The sequence below is a fragment of the Pyrgilauda ruficollis genome, unplaced genomic scaffold (genome assembly GCF_017590135.1).
Source record: "Pyrgilauda ruficollis isolate IOZ18807 unplaced genomic scaffold, ASM1759013v1 scaffold144, whole genome shotgun sequence".
NCBI classification, from domain to species: Eukaryota; Metazoa; Chordata; class Aves; order Passeriformes; family Passeridae; genus Pyrgilauda; species Pyrgilauda ruficollis.
In genome coordinates, this window is record NW_024512988.1 from 47,184 (window position 1) to 60,830 (window position 13,647).

The 13,647-nt window shown below is 45.7% G+C and overlaps 1 protein-coding gene across 5 annotated transcripts in view; it reads left to right on the plus strand.

Moving 5' to 3' along the window:
• The first annotated feature begins 174 nt into the window (after positions 1-174).
• The window catches only part of KCTD20 (potassium channel tetramerization domain containing 20), a 30,081-nt gene continuing 16,608 nt past the window's right edge, over positions 175-13,647 (plus strand). Inside the window, exon 1 of one of the 5 annotated variants that reach the window (XM_041460452.1) lies at positions 175-387. In XM_041460452.1, coding sequence (XP_041316386.1) covers positions 245-387 — 143 coding nt within the window. In that variant the 5' untranslated portion in view covers positions 175-244. Of the gene's footprint in view, positions 388-1,459; positions 1,731-9,972; positions 10,346-11,639; positions 11,736-13,647 lie in introns of those variants that run through there. The other 4 variants (XM_041460453.1, XM_041460454.1, XM_041460457.1 and 1 more) reach the window with 4 other exon arrangements.

A 13,647-nucleotide genomic window follows, 5' to 3' on the forward strand; every position in this document is an offset into this window, starting at 1 on the left:
TACACTCGGAGGGGAGTGGATTTGTTTGATGGGACTGGGAGGCGATTTTAAGGACAAAAAGGGGCTGTGGGAGGGAACTGGGAGGGAACTGGGCTGGACTGGGAGGGAACTGGACTGGACTGGGAGGGAGCTGGGCTGGACTGGGAGGGGACCGGGCTGGACTGGGCTGGACTGGGAGGAGACTGGGCTGGACTGGGCGGGCTCCGCTCCCCGCGGGCACCGACACCTCTCGCCCCGCCTCCTCATGCTTTCTTGGTTTCTATTGGCCAATTGGGGAAGCCAATCACGGAGCTGGCCCAATCAGATGGCGGCGTGGGCGGCGGGCGGGGCTCAGAGGCGGGGCCCCGCCCACCGCCCGCCTGAGGGAGCGGCCGCGGCGGGGACGCGGTGAGTGAGGCCTCGAGGGGCGGCGGGGGGTGGCAGCGGACCCTGCGGGGCTCTAGGGGCCCCTTCCCGCTCTCCTCTGGGCTTCAGGGGGTCTTCTCCGTGCTCTCGGCGCTTTGAGGGCGGTTACGGGCCTGGGGGCGGCCGCAGTGCGCTCTGTGTCCGGAAAAGGGGGTTGGGGGGGGGGGGGGGGCTTTCGTGGCCCAGCGGGCACAGAGGAGAGTGCGGGGCCGAGAGGGGCCTGGGGGTCACAGGAAACCTGGGAGTGGGGGCTGAGGGGCTCGCTGAGGGTCACAGGGGGCTCCGTTGTTGTTAATTGGCTTTGGAGGGGGTTCGGGAGGTATCGGGATCACAGGAGGCATAGATGAGGGGTCTGGGGGGTGTCTGGCCATTACTGTGGATGTGGGGCTGAGGGAGTGTTTGGGGGTCACACAGGATGTGCTGGAGTGGGCTGTGGGGCTGAGGGGGTGTCCGGGGGTCACAGCAGACTCTGTTGTTGTGAATGTGCTTCGGAGGGGCCAGGAGAGCTTTGGGGGCTGCTCTGAGGGTGTCTGGGGACAGCACCTTGTGTGCACTGACGGGGGCCATCTGTGAGGATGGCGGTGCTGCCACTTTGTAGTGTGTACTTACCAAGGGGGTCTTTGCAGAGGGGGTCTCCTACACTCTGCGTTTGCTGGGGGGCTGGGACTGTTATCCCCAGGTATCCTCGTGCCGTGATGTGTTCGCATTCTCCTGGGCTGTGTGTGAGGCCGGGACTGTGCCCAGTGCCCCGTGCTGTGCCCACCACCCCCAGGATGGAACCAGCCTCCCTCGGGGTGCTGGTTGGACACACACCACCCTCCTACACGTGTTCTGGGGCTGTAGGCTGGTGCAGTGTTATTCTTAAACACGTTTTTCAGCTTGAGTTAACCTTCCTTTTCCTGCCTCCTTTCTGGCCCCACTGTGCTTTGAAAGGAGCAGGAATTTCTGAGGGGTTTTAATCTAAATGGATGAATGAGTGAGACCTCAGCCCACCTCTGCTCGTAGGCGCATTTTTGTGTCAGTGTGGTCCTGCCTGTCTCTGTTCTGCCATCTCAGTGACCTGAGGCACTTCAGGGAAGGGATGATAAAAACGCAGTCTTAATAAGACCAAGGTCCAGGTCCTGCATCAGGGTCAGGTCAACCTCCAGTATCAATCCAGGCTGGGAATGAAGAGCTGGAGAATAGCCCTGGGAGAAGGACTTGGGCATGAGCTGCTTGGACATGCCCTGGTCAGGAGTGTTGGACCCAGAACTCCAGAGCCCTGGGCTGCTCCCCCAGTGTGGGCAGCAGGGGAGGGAAGGCTTCTCTTCCTCTGCCCTGCTCAGGTGAGACTCCACCTGCAGAGCTGCCTCCAACCCTGAGATCCAGCACAGGAAGGACATGAAGCTGTTGGAGGAGACCACTGAGATGATTAAAGGGATGGAGCAGCTCTGCTGTGAGGAAAGGCTGAGATTTGGGGTTGTTCAGGCTGAAAAAGAGAAGGTTTGGGGTGACTGTATTGTGGCTTTCCAGGAGCTGAAAGGAGCTTGCAGAAAGATGGAGAGAAACTATTTACAAGGGCCTGGAGTGGCAGGGCAAGGGAGATGGGCTTCACCCTGACAGTAGATTTAGATGGGATATTGGGAAAAAATATCCTGTGAGAGTGGGCAGACCCTGGCACAGGGTGCCCAGAGCAGCTGTGGCTGCCCCTTCCCTGCAAGTGTCCAAGGCCAGGCTGGATGGGGCTTGGACCAACCTGGGACAGTGGAAGGTGTCCCTTCCATGGCAGGGGGTGGAACAGGATGAGCTTTAAGGTCTCTTCCCACTCAAACCATTGTGGGGTTCTGTAAACCTGGGAGATTGAGAACCTCTGTAGGGAGAGTGTTTTGAATTGTTCTGGGATTGCTGCAAGCCAAATCGTGTTGTAGCTGTAGATCATGGCTTTAAGGCAGAGAGTTCACCTGCGGTCCCTGTGAGAGCCTTATCCTCACCTCAGTCCCAGTCCTTCCTGCTGGCATTAGCAGCAGTCACAAACAGCTCGTTGGAAGGAAGTTGTGTCTGGGAATCAACGGGAACCCTGAGCTTTCCCTGTTCAGGTGTGTCCTTGTTTACCCTGTGCAGGCTGCACTGCTCACAGTCACCTGGCTTTGAGGGTTATAAATACCTCAGTGCTCAGTTCTCAGAAGTGTTTTCAGTGATCTGAGCATCAAAACATTGAATTATTTGGGTCAGGAATTGTGGGTTAGTGTGTAGGCAAAGCTGCTTGTGAGAGTTATTATTCTCCAGGCTGGATTTCCATGTGCCTTTATTATTATTCTGTTTAGGGAAGCAGCCACCTTTTGCTAAAATAAATACTCTGTTTATAGCATAACTTTGTATTTACATCACTAACAAATGTTCTTCTGCAAAGCAGCCTGTACAACAATTGTCTTTATTTTCCATAATAACATCCATGTTCTGATCTTGTAGCTGAAATGCAGCAGCTTATGTAAACCAGGGGAAGCCTGTGCAGAAGACTGTGTCTAGACTTTCTTCACCTTATCTTAAAGCAATTAAGGACAGGTTAAAGTAAGTTCTGCTGTCATGAAAATAGGCATGTGCTGATTTGTTGGTGTTTGTTTCAAGACAGACTAATTTGCAGCATGTGAAATGCTTTTTGATGTCTTTTGATGCTGTCTTCAGCTGCCAGAATTAAAGGGGATGAGTTTTGTGTTTGATTTGGGCTTGAAAAGAATGATCTTTCTGGTAGGACTTCATGACATCATTTTGTTTTGGGGGAGTTTTCTGTTTTGTAGTTGCTCTCTATAAATGAGTGGAGTTCAGGGGCAGCTGGAGGAAGTTGTAGGTGAAAGAACCAAACTGGTTATTTCTGTCCTTCTTAACAGTGGTAAGAACCAGGTAGCAAAGTCATTTGAGCTGTTTGGTATGAAGTGCATGTACCTGCAGACAGAGAAAGTGAATATGGGCTTTTCTTGGGGTTGTTTATTTTCTGGGAAGGGTTTGAGACAGTTCTTGGAGTGGCAGATAAGACTCCAGAAGCCTCATCACTGGTTGTGCTAACAGAAATGTATCATCTAAGATCCATCTAGAGTTGTTGGATGTGTCCAGTATAAAATCACTCAAAGTTACACTTTGTTTTCATGTGCTCCAGAGTCCTTACCTGAGCTCTGCACACCAGTAATCAATATTTACATCCCCAAAGTATTTTTAACCATCAGGCTTGAGAAACTCTCTTACTTCAGCTGATGTGATCATAAGTCTGATCTTACCTCAGTCTCTTTGAAGTACCTTCATGTTTTGGCATGCTCAGTCCTGCCTTCTCAGAATCCAAGAGGTTTCATAACCACTTGCTTGGAGTTTTCTGTTCAGGATATTGTAGCATTTTTTGTGTGGTGACTCAGTCTGTCTTTACAGGTCACGAGAAGTAAGAATCATCATCTCATTTTATTACTTGATACTTTCAGCCCTGAGTTTGGGCCATGCCAGGGTGTGTTTGTCACTCGACCTCATCTTGAGCTCATTCCATGTGCCCACAACAGGCAGCCAAGTGTTCGGTTCACTGTGTAGCAGGACATTCAGGAGAACCAAAGTATAATATTGTTTAAAAGTCTTGCTGGTAATTCTACTTAAACACCTGAAAACCCACAAGCAGAAAATTGGGGTGTAGAGAAAAGTAAGTAACATTTGACCCTGTGTAATGAATTTGCTGTAAGGCTCCAGTGCTGTAGTTAACAACACCTTTGTCCCCCTTTGCCAAAAGCTGTGATCACCAGGGGACATTGGCCAGGCAGTGGGACTGGATTAATAATTGCATCACAGAGCTGCAGAGTCTGTTTGGAAAGTCACTGCACAATGAAAGGCCAACTCAGCAGCCAAATCTGGGGGAAGGAGCCTTGCAGCACTCCTGAAATAGCACCTGTGAGCTCTCTCTTTGGTGCCTGTGCTTGCCAAAGCCACTGTCGAGAATTCTTCCTCCTCCTAGAAAGTCAAATCCTGCCTAATTAATGCAAAGTGAGTCTTCTGAAAGCTTCAGCTTGGGATGGACTCTGGAACTGCTGTGTTCTGCTTGGGGATCCCAGAGGAGTGTGTGGATAATGAGCTCTTTCTTTACAAGAAAATTGCTGAGTTGGTGCCTACTGATAAAGGTCACTTGAGCTGTCTGAAGGATCTCCAGATTTTTAAATGAGTTTCTTAATAAAAAGTGAATTTAGCCAGAGAATCAGTACATTACTGGCTAATTTAACCCACATAGACAAGCAGCATAAACACCTTTTCTGTGGGCGAAAATGTAAAAGAATGGTGAGCCATCAGCATTTTTTTCTTCACTTTATTCATAAATAGCATAATTAGAGTTAAGTAAAGTTTAGAAATTACCAATTTGGTGTCATTAACATTTTTGTAGAAACTGTGATTGCAATATCTGTTTTTTGGGGAGACCTGGCCAGGCTGCTGATGAAAGCCACTCTGATTTCAGGTTTCTGACCCCAATGTCCCCTCTGATTCCAACATGACAGTAGGGTAGCACTGCTGGACCATCTTTGCCAAGGCTGGTACAGTTTTGGGTGTCTGGCTTTTGGATGGCCTTGCAATGTGAATTGTTCACTGAACAGCTCCCTGTTCTGAGCCATGACAGTGCAGAGAAGCTGGGACTTGTAATCCAGGGAGGGGATGTGTATTGGGAGTGTTACAGGGCAAAAATTACAGGTGCTGAAGTAGGAACCTTCCTTCCCTATGTTATTCCATCAGTTTTCACAACCATTTCTCCTCCTGTGTGTTGCTCCAGTTCTAATTTGCAGTCACAATGTGTCCTCCAGCCTCTGCACAGACTTCACTGGCCCCTGTGGGCTTTGGATCCACTTTTTGGAGCACAAAGGAGCACTAAGGACTTTTGAAGGGCAGCTGGTCCATAAGCACAAGCCTGAAATCAAGAAGGAAAATCAATGTCTGTTAGTCTTGGAAGCAGCATTGAGCATGGGCTGTAGTTGCTGAAGCTCAACATTCAGTAATTTCTTCTGCAATTTATGATTGGTTTTTTTCTTGTTGTCCTCAGAACAACCTCAAAAGTGTTGTGTGCAGCTGTTAAAAATTGTGTTAATCCATGAATTGCTCCTGGGAGCAGGAATGTTCAGCCATTGCTTTGGTTTTGCTACTGAACACACAAATACAGAAATACCCTTGTGAACTATAAAATGTAACAGTCATATGTATCCCACTGAGTGACTGAGAACTACTCAGCTTTTTACTGGAAGAATAAAAAGTTGCCTGAGGTTCAATACAGAAGTAGCCAAAAAAAGCAATAAAAAAGAGGTGATGGAAATGGACTAAAGATAGAGAAATGAGAGTACAGCTCTGTGTCAGGTCTGCTTCTGCAATTTGTGGACAAATAGTCTAGATTAGAGTGTATTAGTCAGTCCTGCTTTCAGTGGCAGCAGCATTTCCAAGAACTGGGAAATGGATGCATTTCCCAACCAGCTCCCATAAACCAGTGCTACATCCCTGACCTGTGTTGGGTGTCAGAGTTTAGTCCATCGAATCAGGAAGTTTTCAGGAGGAAGCAGAGCTTGGCAGCCATAAAAACAGGAGAACTGACCCTTGTGACAGCAGTGAGAAGTGGTGTGTAACAGTTAATGATTGCTGCTGCCACGTGCTTTGTATGCAAAGTTTCGGCTAGGTAGCTTTGCAAAACAGAGAGGAAGATGTAAATAACAAGGCCATGTTTAATAAAAGAGGAGTTTTCAATAAATGTAATTCCTGGACTAGAAAGCATAGCTGAGCCCCTTGGAGCCCAGCCCTGTGGCTCGCTGTGCTGGGACAGCAGCTGGTCACGTTTCCTGAAATGAATCTGTGTCCACGTGATGCCTCTGGATGTCCTGTAAACTGTCAGGATTAAGCATCTGTCCCACTTTGAGCTATATGCTCAGTTTAATAACCATTCATGTTATTTTTTTTCTAAGTGGTGCCTGTTTTATAACTGAATGACTGCAGTTCTCTGGTTATTCTGGTAACTCAGAATCTGTTGGGGTGAGGGGTCCACAAAAGATGTGAACGTGGAAAAGGCAGGAAAGAGACAAAGTGATGGCAGCAGCAGCAGAGTTTCTGGATGGACTGGAGATGAGCACAGTGGATTTTCTGAGTCCCTCAGTTCATGTGCTCAGTATCATCTACTAGTTCAACATGACTGGAACAAATAATGGAGAAAAATAGAATAAGGAGGCTTTAACCTCCATGAAAGTGAGCTCATTTCTTCTTCCTCTGGGCAAGTGGATTAAAAATCATAGTGTTACGTAATCTCTACCCACAGAAAAGCTTCCGTCTGCCTGGAATGTTATCTGCTGTGGCAGTTGGTGGCTATGAATGAGTTCCCTAATCCATTGACAGAAATGTTCCAGCAGGCACTTGCAGACTTCCCTGTAGTCTAATGCTTGCTGAGAAGCCCTTAGTCAGGTGTCAGGGGCTGATACAGCTGCAGGAGATGGATGTGTACATAGCAAAGGCCTTTAAACTGATAGGGGTTTTGGAAAAAAAGACTTTACTGCCTCTGCTGGGAAAGGAACCCAACTGAAAAATAGAAAAGAAATAGAGATCATTAAAATCTCAGGTTTTGATTTGCAGTTAAAATTCGATTTCTTAAATCCATGGAGTTTCATACATGATGAGCACAACCTGGCCTTTTTCTATAGTATCTAATTTTTCTTTTTCCTTTCAGACTGTAACTGACCAAGTTACAAATATGAAAAATCATAAGATTATTCAGTCATGTGCAAATCAGGTCATTCAGGTATATTTGAGAAGTGGTTCAGCTTTAATATAAAGCATCTAAAGGCCATAAGGTTTTGCCCATATCCAGGCTTTGCTGAGATCCATCCTAAGCATGTGTAAATTAGCTAATGTTTGAGTCTCTAGGGAGAGGCAGGTTTTAGCTTTTATTCTAAGTGCTGCTGATCTCTGGACTCAGCTGTGCTGCCCAGTGATTTCAGAGCTCCCTTTGAGTGCGGTCGAATCCATCGATTGGGATGCTTCACTAATGGAGAACAGTATTGATCATGAGCATTTCTTGGGCACGTGGCAGAGGAGCTTTCTCATTCCCAGCATTCTCTCCTGTTTCACATCCAGTAATGGGGCTGGAGCATCTCTGCCCCTGTCCCAGCTCAGGCTCGGGGTGAGGCTGTGCTGAGATGTGCTGGGTGGGGTGGCAAGGGCGCTGTGACAGCTCTGTCACTGCTCCTGCTGTCCTGGGGGTGGAAGTCCCCTCGCAGGGCTGAGCAAGGTGGCTCTCAGAAAGACCAGAATGAGTTTATTTGATGCAAGGAGCTGTGTTGACGTGCAGTTTTGCTGTCAGGCCCAAGGAGTGATAAACAGCTGGGTTAGAGTAGATCAGCTGGGATGCTCTGCACAAGATACTGAAGTGAAACCAGTCTAATGATTTCTGTTGCCTTGTGCTGGCTGAGCAGGTGGGAAACTGGGTTTGTTTATTGATAATTATAAAGCTGTAGGGAGCTTTGTGCATTAGCACTGTGCTATATTTAACTGATATCCTGTCTGTCATATGTCCCTATTACAAAATGTTCTTTGCTAAGATCATGGGTCCCTCTTTTTTAAAGTTGGTTTTGAAAATCAGTTGTTTTCAGAAAATTGGTTAATATGCCATGGCTGTGACACCTCTGTGTGTCTTGACTTTGTGCTGTTAAATCATTCCAAGAGCATTTTAAAGGTGTTATGAACAGCTATAGGAAATGCCACTTCACCACTTAGAGAGTAGAATGATTGCATTTCTGAGAGATGAAATAATTCTTAGTGCAGAAAATAGTGTTCTCCAGCTTCTCACCCTGTGTACTGCAGACACTTAGTGCTATCTTTAATTAGAAGGCTGTCGCAGCTGAAGTAAAAATAACTCAAAACAAAACCTCCTGTGAACCAGACTGAGAGCCATGAGCCTTAAAGGCTTTACTTCTGGAGCAGCTGGACCCTGACAAGGAGCATTCCAGCCCCTCGTGCTGCCCAGGCCTTGTCTGGCACACAGGGCTGGAGGAAATGTTCCCCTGCTGGGACTTGTGCTTAAGGGAGAGGTGCTCCATGTTCAGCAGTAAGAGGTGATTGATGTCTTGTGTCTTCAGCCAGGCTGACAAAAGCCACCTCATTTCATGCAGGCCATGTTATGAGCTCTAAAATGTCACAGTGTGGTCACCTCTGGTCAGGACTGAGTTGAAATCCTCAGGTTAGAGGGAGCTGCTTTTGGGACATTTATAGACCCTTTAATTAGCAGGCTCTGCAGGGAAACCTGTCTTCTTGTTAAGGATTTATTAAAATCACACATAAGCTCTGCTGCTGAAAGATGCTAATTAATTTGAGAGTCTCTTGGATTATTCAGAAGAAGAGTGAATGTCCCTCACAAGGACAGGCTTTGAAGACCATTTCCTTGAAATAAATTCCTGGAAAATTTCCTTTTTTCCTTGAAATAAATTTCCTTTTTAAAATTCCTGGAATTTCTTTTGCATGTTATCTTCGAGATAGACACAAAACCAGCTACAGTTTTGGCTAGAATATGGCTGGGTTCTCACTTGTCAGGGTAAAAACAAGCCAGAGAGGCCTGTTCTGGAATACACTTCAATTTTAGAGCTTTCCCCTCTCAAGAATGACCTTATCCAGTACCCAAATGGACACCTTCTATCAGCACAAACACCTCATTATGTGTGTTGAAATAGGCATCTTCTCTGCTTTTTCAATTTCATATATTTTTTGTGGTATTTCCCTTTTTTCTTACTCCCTCAAAATACGGCTCCAGTGCCTGGCTAATTTTGCTGTAAGGCTGCACTAGCCAAATATTTTTGTGGAAGAATTATTAGTCATAGAAGAAAGAATGTAATGGAGTATTCTTAGAAAGTGTTATAACTATGCTTGACATGTAAAATATTTATCCAGGCATGTAAACAAAGCAAGAGGTGTCTTGCCAATGTCCCTTTGTAAACCTTGGCTGGTTTGAAATCATGAACTGTTTTTCAGTTCTTGAAAATAAGGTATCAGGTTCTCTGCTGACAGGAATTGGCAGAGTGCTAATGGTTGGCCTCACCTAGATGAAATTGTAGCCCCTGCTCTTGCCTGCCTCAAAATAAATCAGGAGGTGTTTTCCAAAGAGCTGTAATTGTGCTAAATAAAACTCCTGTGTTTATTTTGGTTTCGGATTACTCAGTATTACTTGCAGTTACTAATGCAGCTGCACCGTGAAAGGAGCCTTATGTTTGTTTTGCTTTTTCTTATTGTCAGTATCTTAATGAGAATTAAACCATGTGTCTGATTTGGAGAACTCTGTTCTTTCTAAGGACAACACTGATAATGTTCCTTTTGTGCCTCAGCTCTAAGCAGCATCTCTGCCCTTGCACAGGAAAATTCAGCTGTGGCTTTATCTGAAGCAGCCTGCAGCACCTGCTGTGCTGAGATAGGGCAGCGCCCGTGGGCATGCAGATAGTGCCCCTGGCAGGGACCCGGTGCCAGCCTGAGCCAGCCCCCACTGGGGGCAAGATTCCCAGTGCTGGGGACACCTGACTGCCAGTCCTGCTTCTGCCCTTCCGCACTGGACACAAACTGCTGCCGGACCTGGAGTCTGAACCTCCTTCTCAACCTGGCAATATTTCCTTACAAATTTAATTGTCTGCCATTGCAGCCTCCCTGTGTTTGTTTCTTGGGTTTGCTTTGAGTTTTTTCACTGTTATTATTTTGAAAGCTCCTGTGACTTGCATCCAACTTTCAAAAATGTGCCACCTATTGTTAGTTTTCCGAGCTGCTGCCGTGTAATTGGTTAGAAATGAATGGCAGTTGGAGCTGTGGCAGATGAGCTGGGAGTGAGTGAGCAGTTACTTGCTGGGATCCCTTCCAGGGAAGGAAGGTGGAGTTCTGAGCTGCTCGCAGCCTTTCTAAAGTAAGAGTCCAAACCAGTAGGTGCTTTTTGCTGTGGGTGAAATGTCAGATAACTTTTTGTAGCAAGCAAAAATGTAAATGATGAGAGGAATTTTGGTTTAGGGTATTGTCTGTGCTGAATTTTTAATTTTTACTTACATTAATTAAAACTTGTGTAGTTCAGAACACACTGATAATACACCAGTGCTCATCTTGAGAGATCCACAGTGGAGAGTTGCTGTCCTAAAAACAAATAGGGTTATTATAAAAGCTAATTTATAAATATACATACACAAATTATGTAAATTATATATAAAAATATATAAATCTATTCTTTCTTCTGATGATGGCCACCAGCCTCAGCTGGTGTGTGACAACACCTCTTGGTGATTAGACATTCTTGCTGGTAAATTCCTCCAGCCTATTGCACCTGCATCTGTTCAGATGAGAGAGCTGGGCATTAAAGAAATAAAATCTTGCCCCCAAACCAAAAGTAATAACAAGTTTTGGCATAAAAAGGTTGGTAAATTAGTGACTTGGATTTTTTTTTCTATGTTGTATTGCTTGGTTTGTTTTTAATTAAGAGCTCTCTAAAGGCATCTTTTATTCAGACTTGCCAGGACACATGTGCTTGGCATATCATTGGCATGAGTCAGGAGGAAAATAGTTTCCTGCCTGTTTAGACTCTCTTTGCATTAAAAATTACATATTATTGATGATGTGTGATATATTTAATTCTGTTGTTTTGTGAAATTGTGTTTGGAGCAGTCTCTGAGCAACCCAGCTGTATCTCAGGGGAAAGCAGTAAGAGATAGAAGCGATTGATTTAATATTTGAGCTGACAGAGGGGAACATTTCCAGGTGACAGACATGTATTGCCTTGGCCGTGGCACAGGAGCACTGAGGGACAGTGGTGGTTCTTACTGAGGCTCTTCAGCAATGCACTGGTGTGTCAAAATAACTCATTTTATCCTCTGTTACTGTACATTTGTTTGGGCCCAAGTCCTGGGGCTCCTGGGCTTGTGAATCCACGTGTCCATGCTCGTGTACATAACCAAAAATTCTGGTGGCTAATTCCTCTCTGCCGTCCAAGGGATGTGTGGCAGGAGGGTTTTTACCAAATGGCATCAAGGGTTTAATAAAATGGAGCCTTCTCTACCACACAATTCCTGCAAAAACAGTCTGAATGAACAATTTGGAGAGATTTTCGGGAGGCTTTTACTGAAAAGAGGAGACTTTAAGCTGTTACCACACAGATTACATTCAAACTTTGCACGAATCAGAGCTGGAGGGACTTTTAACCTGAAATATTTACATGAATCAGCCGCCCGGGCTTTGGGGGAGTGACCGGCGCTGCTCCGGAGTTTAAACTGCGAGGCTCTGCTGTGCCCGTGCTTCCCTCTGCTCGGGAGGAGCTCGGGCTCCTGCTGCAGGGAGCACCCAGCACGGATGAGCCGGCAGTAAGTGACGGGTGCTGGGCACAGGGTTTGCTCCAGAGCTACACCAGGGAATGTGGGTGATCACTTCTGCTCAGAACTTCTGGTGGTTGCAGGTGGATCAGATTCTGTGTTAGAACTTCCTCTGAAATACTCTTGTCCTGATGCTGTTTGCTGTAGTTTAGAATTGAAAAACTGGACTTCTCATAATACAAATGAGAAAACAGATTCTCTCTTAGAACTCCCTCAGAAATACTCTTGTCCTTATGCTGTTTGCTGCGGTTTATAATTGAAAAACTGGACTTCTCGTAATATAAATGCAGGAATTGAAGTAGTGGGAATTTGGAACAAAGTTGGATTTAACTGCCGAAGAACAAAAGCTGAGAAATAAAAGGGATGTCCAAGGGATAAGGCAGCTCTTGCTTTTTTATGCTTTGCTGAAGTGTGTGGGATTTTCTGAAATCTTTATAAATACTTTTGCAGCAAATGGTAGAGCAGAGAACACAGCCAGACTCTGTTGTCTGCTGCACTCACTCCTGTTGCAGGCTTTCAGCTAAGTATTTGTAGCTTAATTTAATACAGTTGAAGAGAAAGTGTAACTTACAGGTGTCACCTGCCTTAAAACTGTGTTTAGCTCAGTATTGTTTATTTTAGCAGGGAACATTTGTTTTTCCTGTCTCTAGGTAAAATTATCCTGCTTATATTTGCAACAGCTCATCTTTTGCCACAGTTTTTTTTCCCTTTTCCCATCAGGTCTGCACAGTCCAACCTTCTGCCAAGGAAGGAGGTTTGTATTCTGTATGGGCATTGCCAGCTTTAATAAAAGTGCTGAATTTAATCAGATAGCACTGGCAAAGCTGCCATTGCCATAGGGGTAAGAAGCTCTTTGTGAGGATCAAATATTAATTTTTCAGGTGACTGTTTTTATTCCATGATTGTGTGGAAATACCCTTTACAGTTCATTTGGGTTTGCTCTCTAGCATGAATACCTTGGGCCTCAGAGGGAGGGAAATAAAAAAGCAGTAAGTTGTTGATGTGGGGAGAAATTTTGCTTCCATGGTGGAACATTGCTGGATGCATTTCATCTCTTCTGTTGGTGAGGCTGCCATGGTGTGACCTTCCTATTTTGGGAAAGTCTGTAATAGGTTACATCCAGTTAATAAATGTCCATTATTTTTCTGCACGTTTCAGTCTTGGTGATTGTAAATTGGCAAAAGAAAAGCTGCTGTGAGTGTGGGGCACTGATGAGGGGTCAGTTCAGTGCATAAACTGAGCACTGCTGGTGACAGAGGGACCTGGTGACCCTGGGTCTTAAATCAAGGTGTGCAAGTGCAGTGTTAAACCCTTAAACCCATATTGCCAACTGTAGTTTTGAATTGCATTTGTAGAAACAGTGGATTTTTGTTGAGCCTCAAGTAAATGAGTAAGTCAGTAAACTTTGCTAACAGTGTAGCACTATGCACAGAATGGGAGAAACAATCAAGCATTTCATCAGCCTCCTTGCTGTCTCTTGCCAACTTTTTCGGGCTGTCCTGCATTGCATCAGGCCTGCTGGACATTATTTTCCATCTATCATTTGAAGCCAGATGGAAAATGAATCCTCTGTATATTGATAGAGTTATTTCATAACAAGGGGAAAGCTTTTTGTCATGTGCCTGTGCTGGTTCAACCTATAAATCAGCTTTTATTGTCTGCTTGTGTTTGTGTTGGGAAAATGAAATGAGGATCAGTAGGAGGTTTGTGAGCAGCATGTGAAGGCTGCAGTTAGATGTTTTTCTCTCTGGTACAGTCCAGGTGAATGCCTGGACCATGTTGTTCTCCAGTGCTCCAGGTGTATCTACAGGTGCCAGGGAGAGGCAACCCTGCCAAGTCTCACCTTGCCCTGAGCATCTCCATTGGTTCAGGTGCACGGAGCACTGCTTGGGGCTCAGCCTGG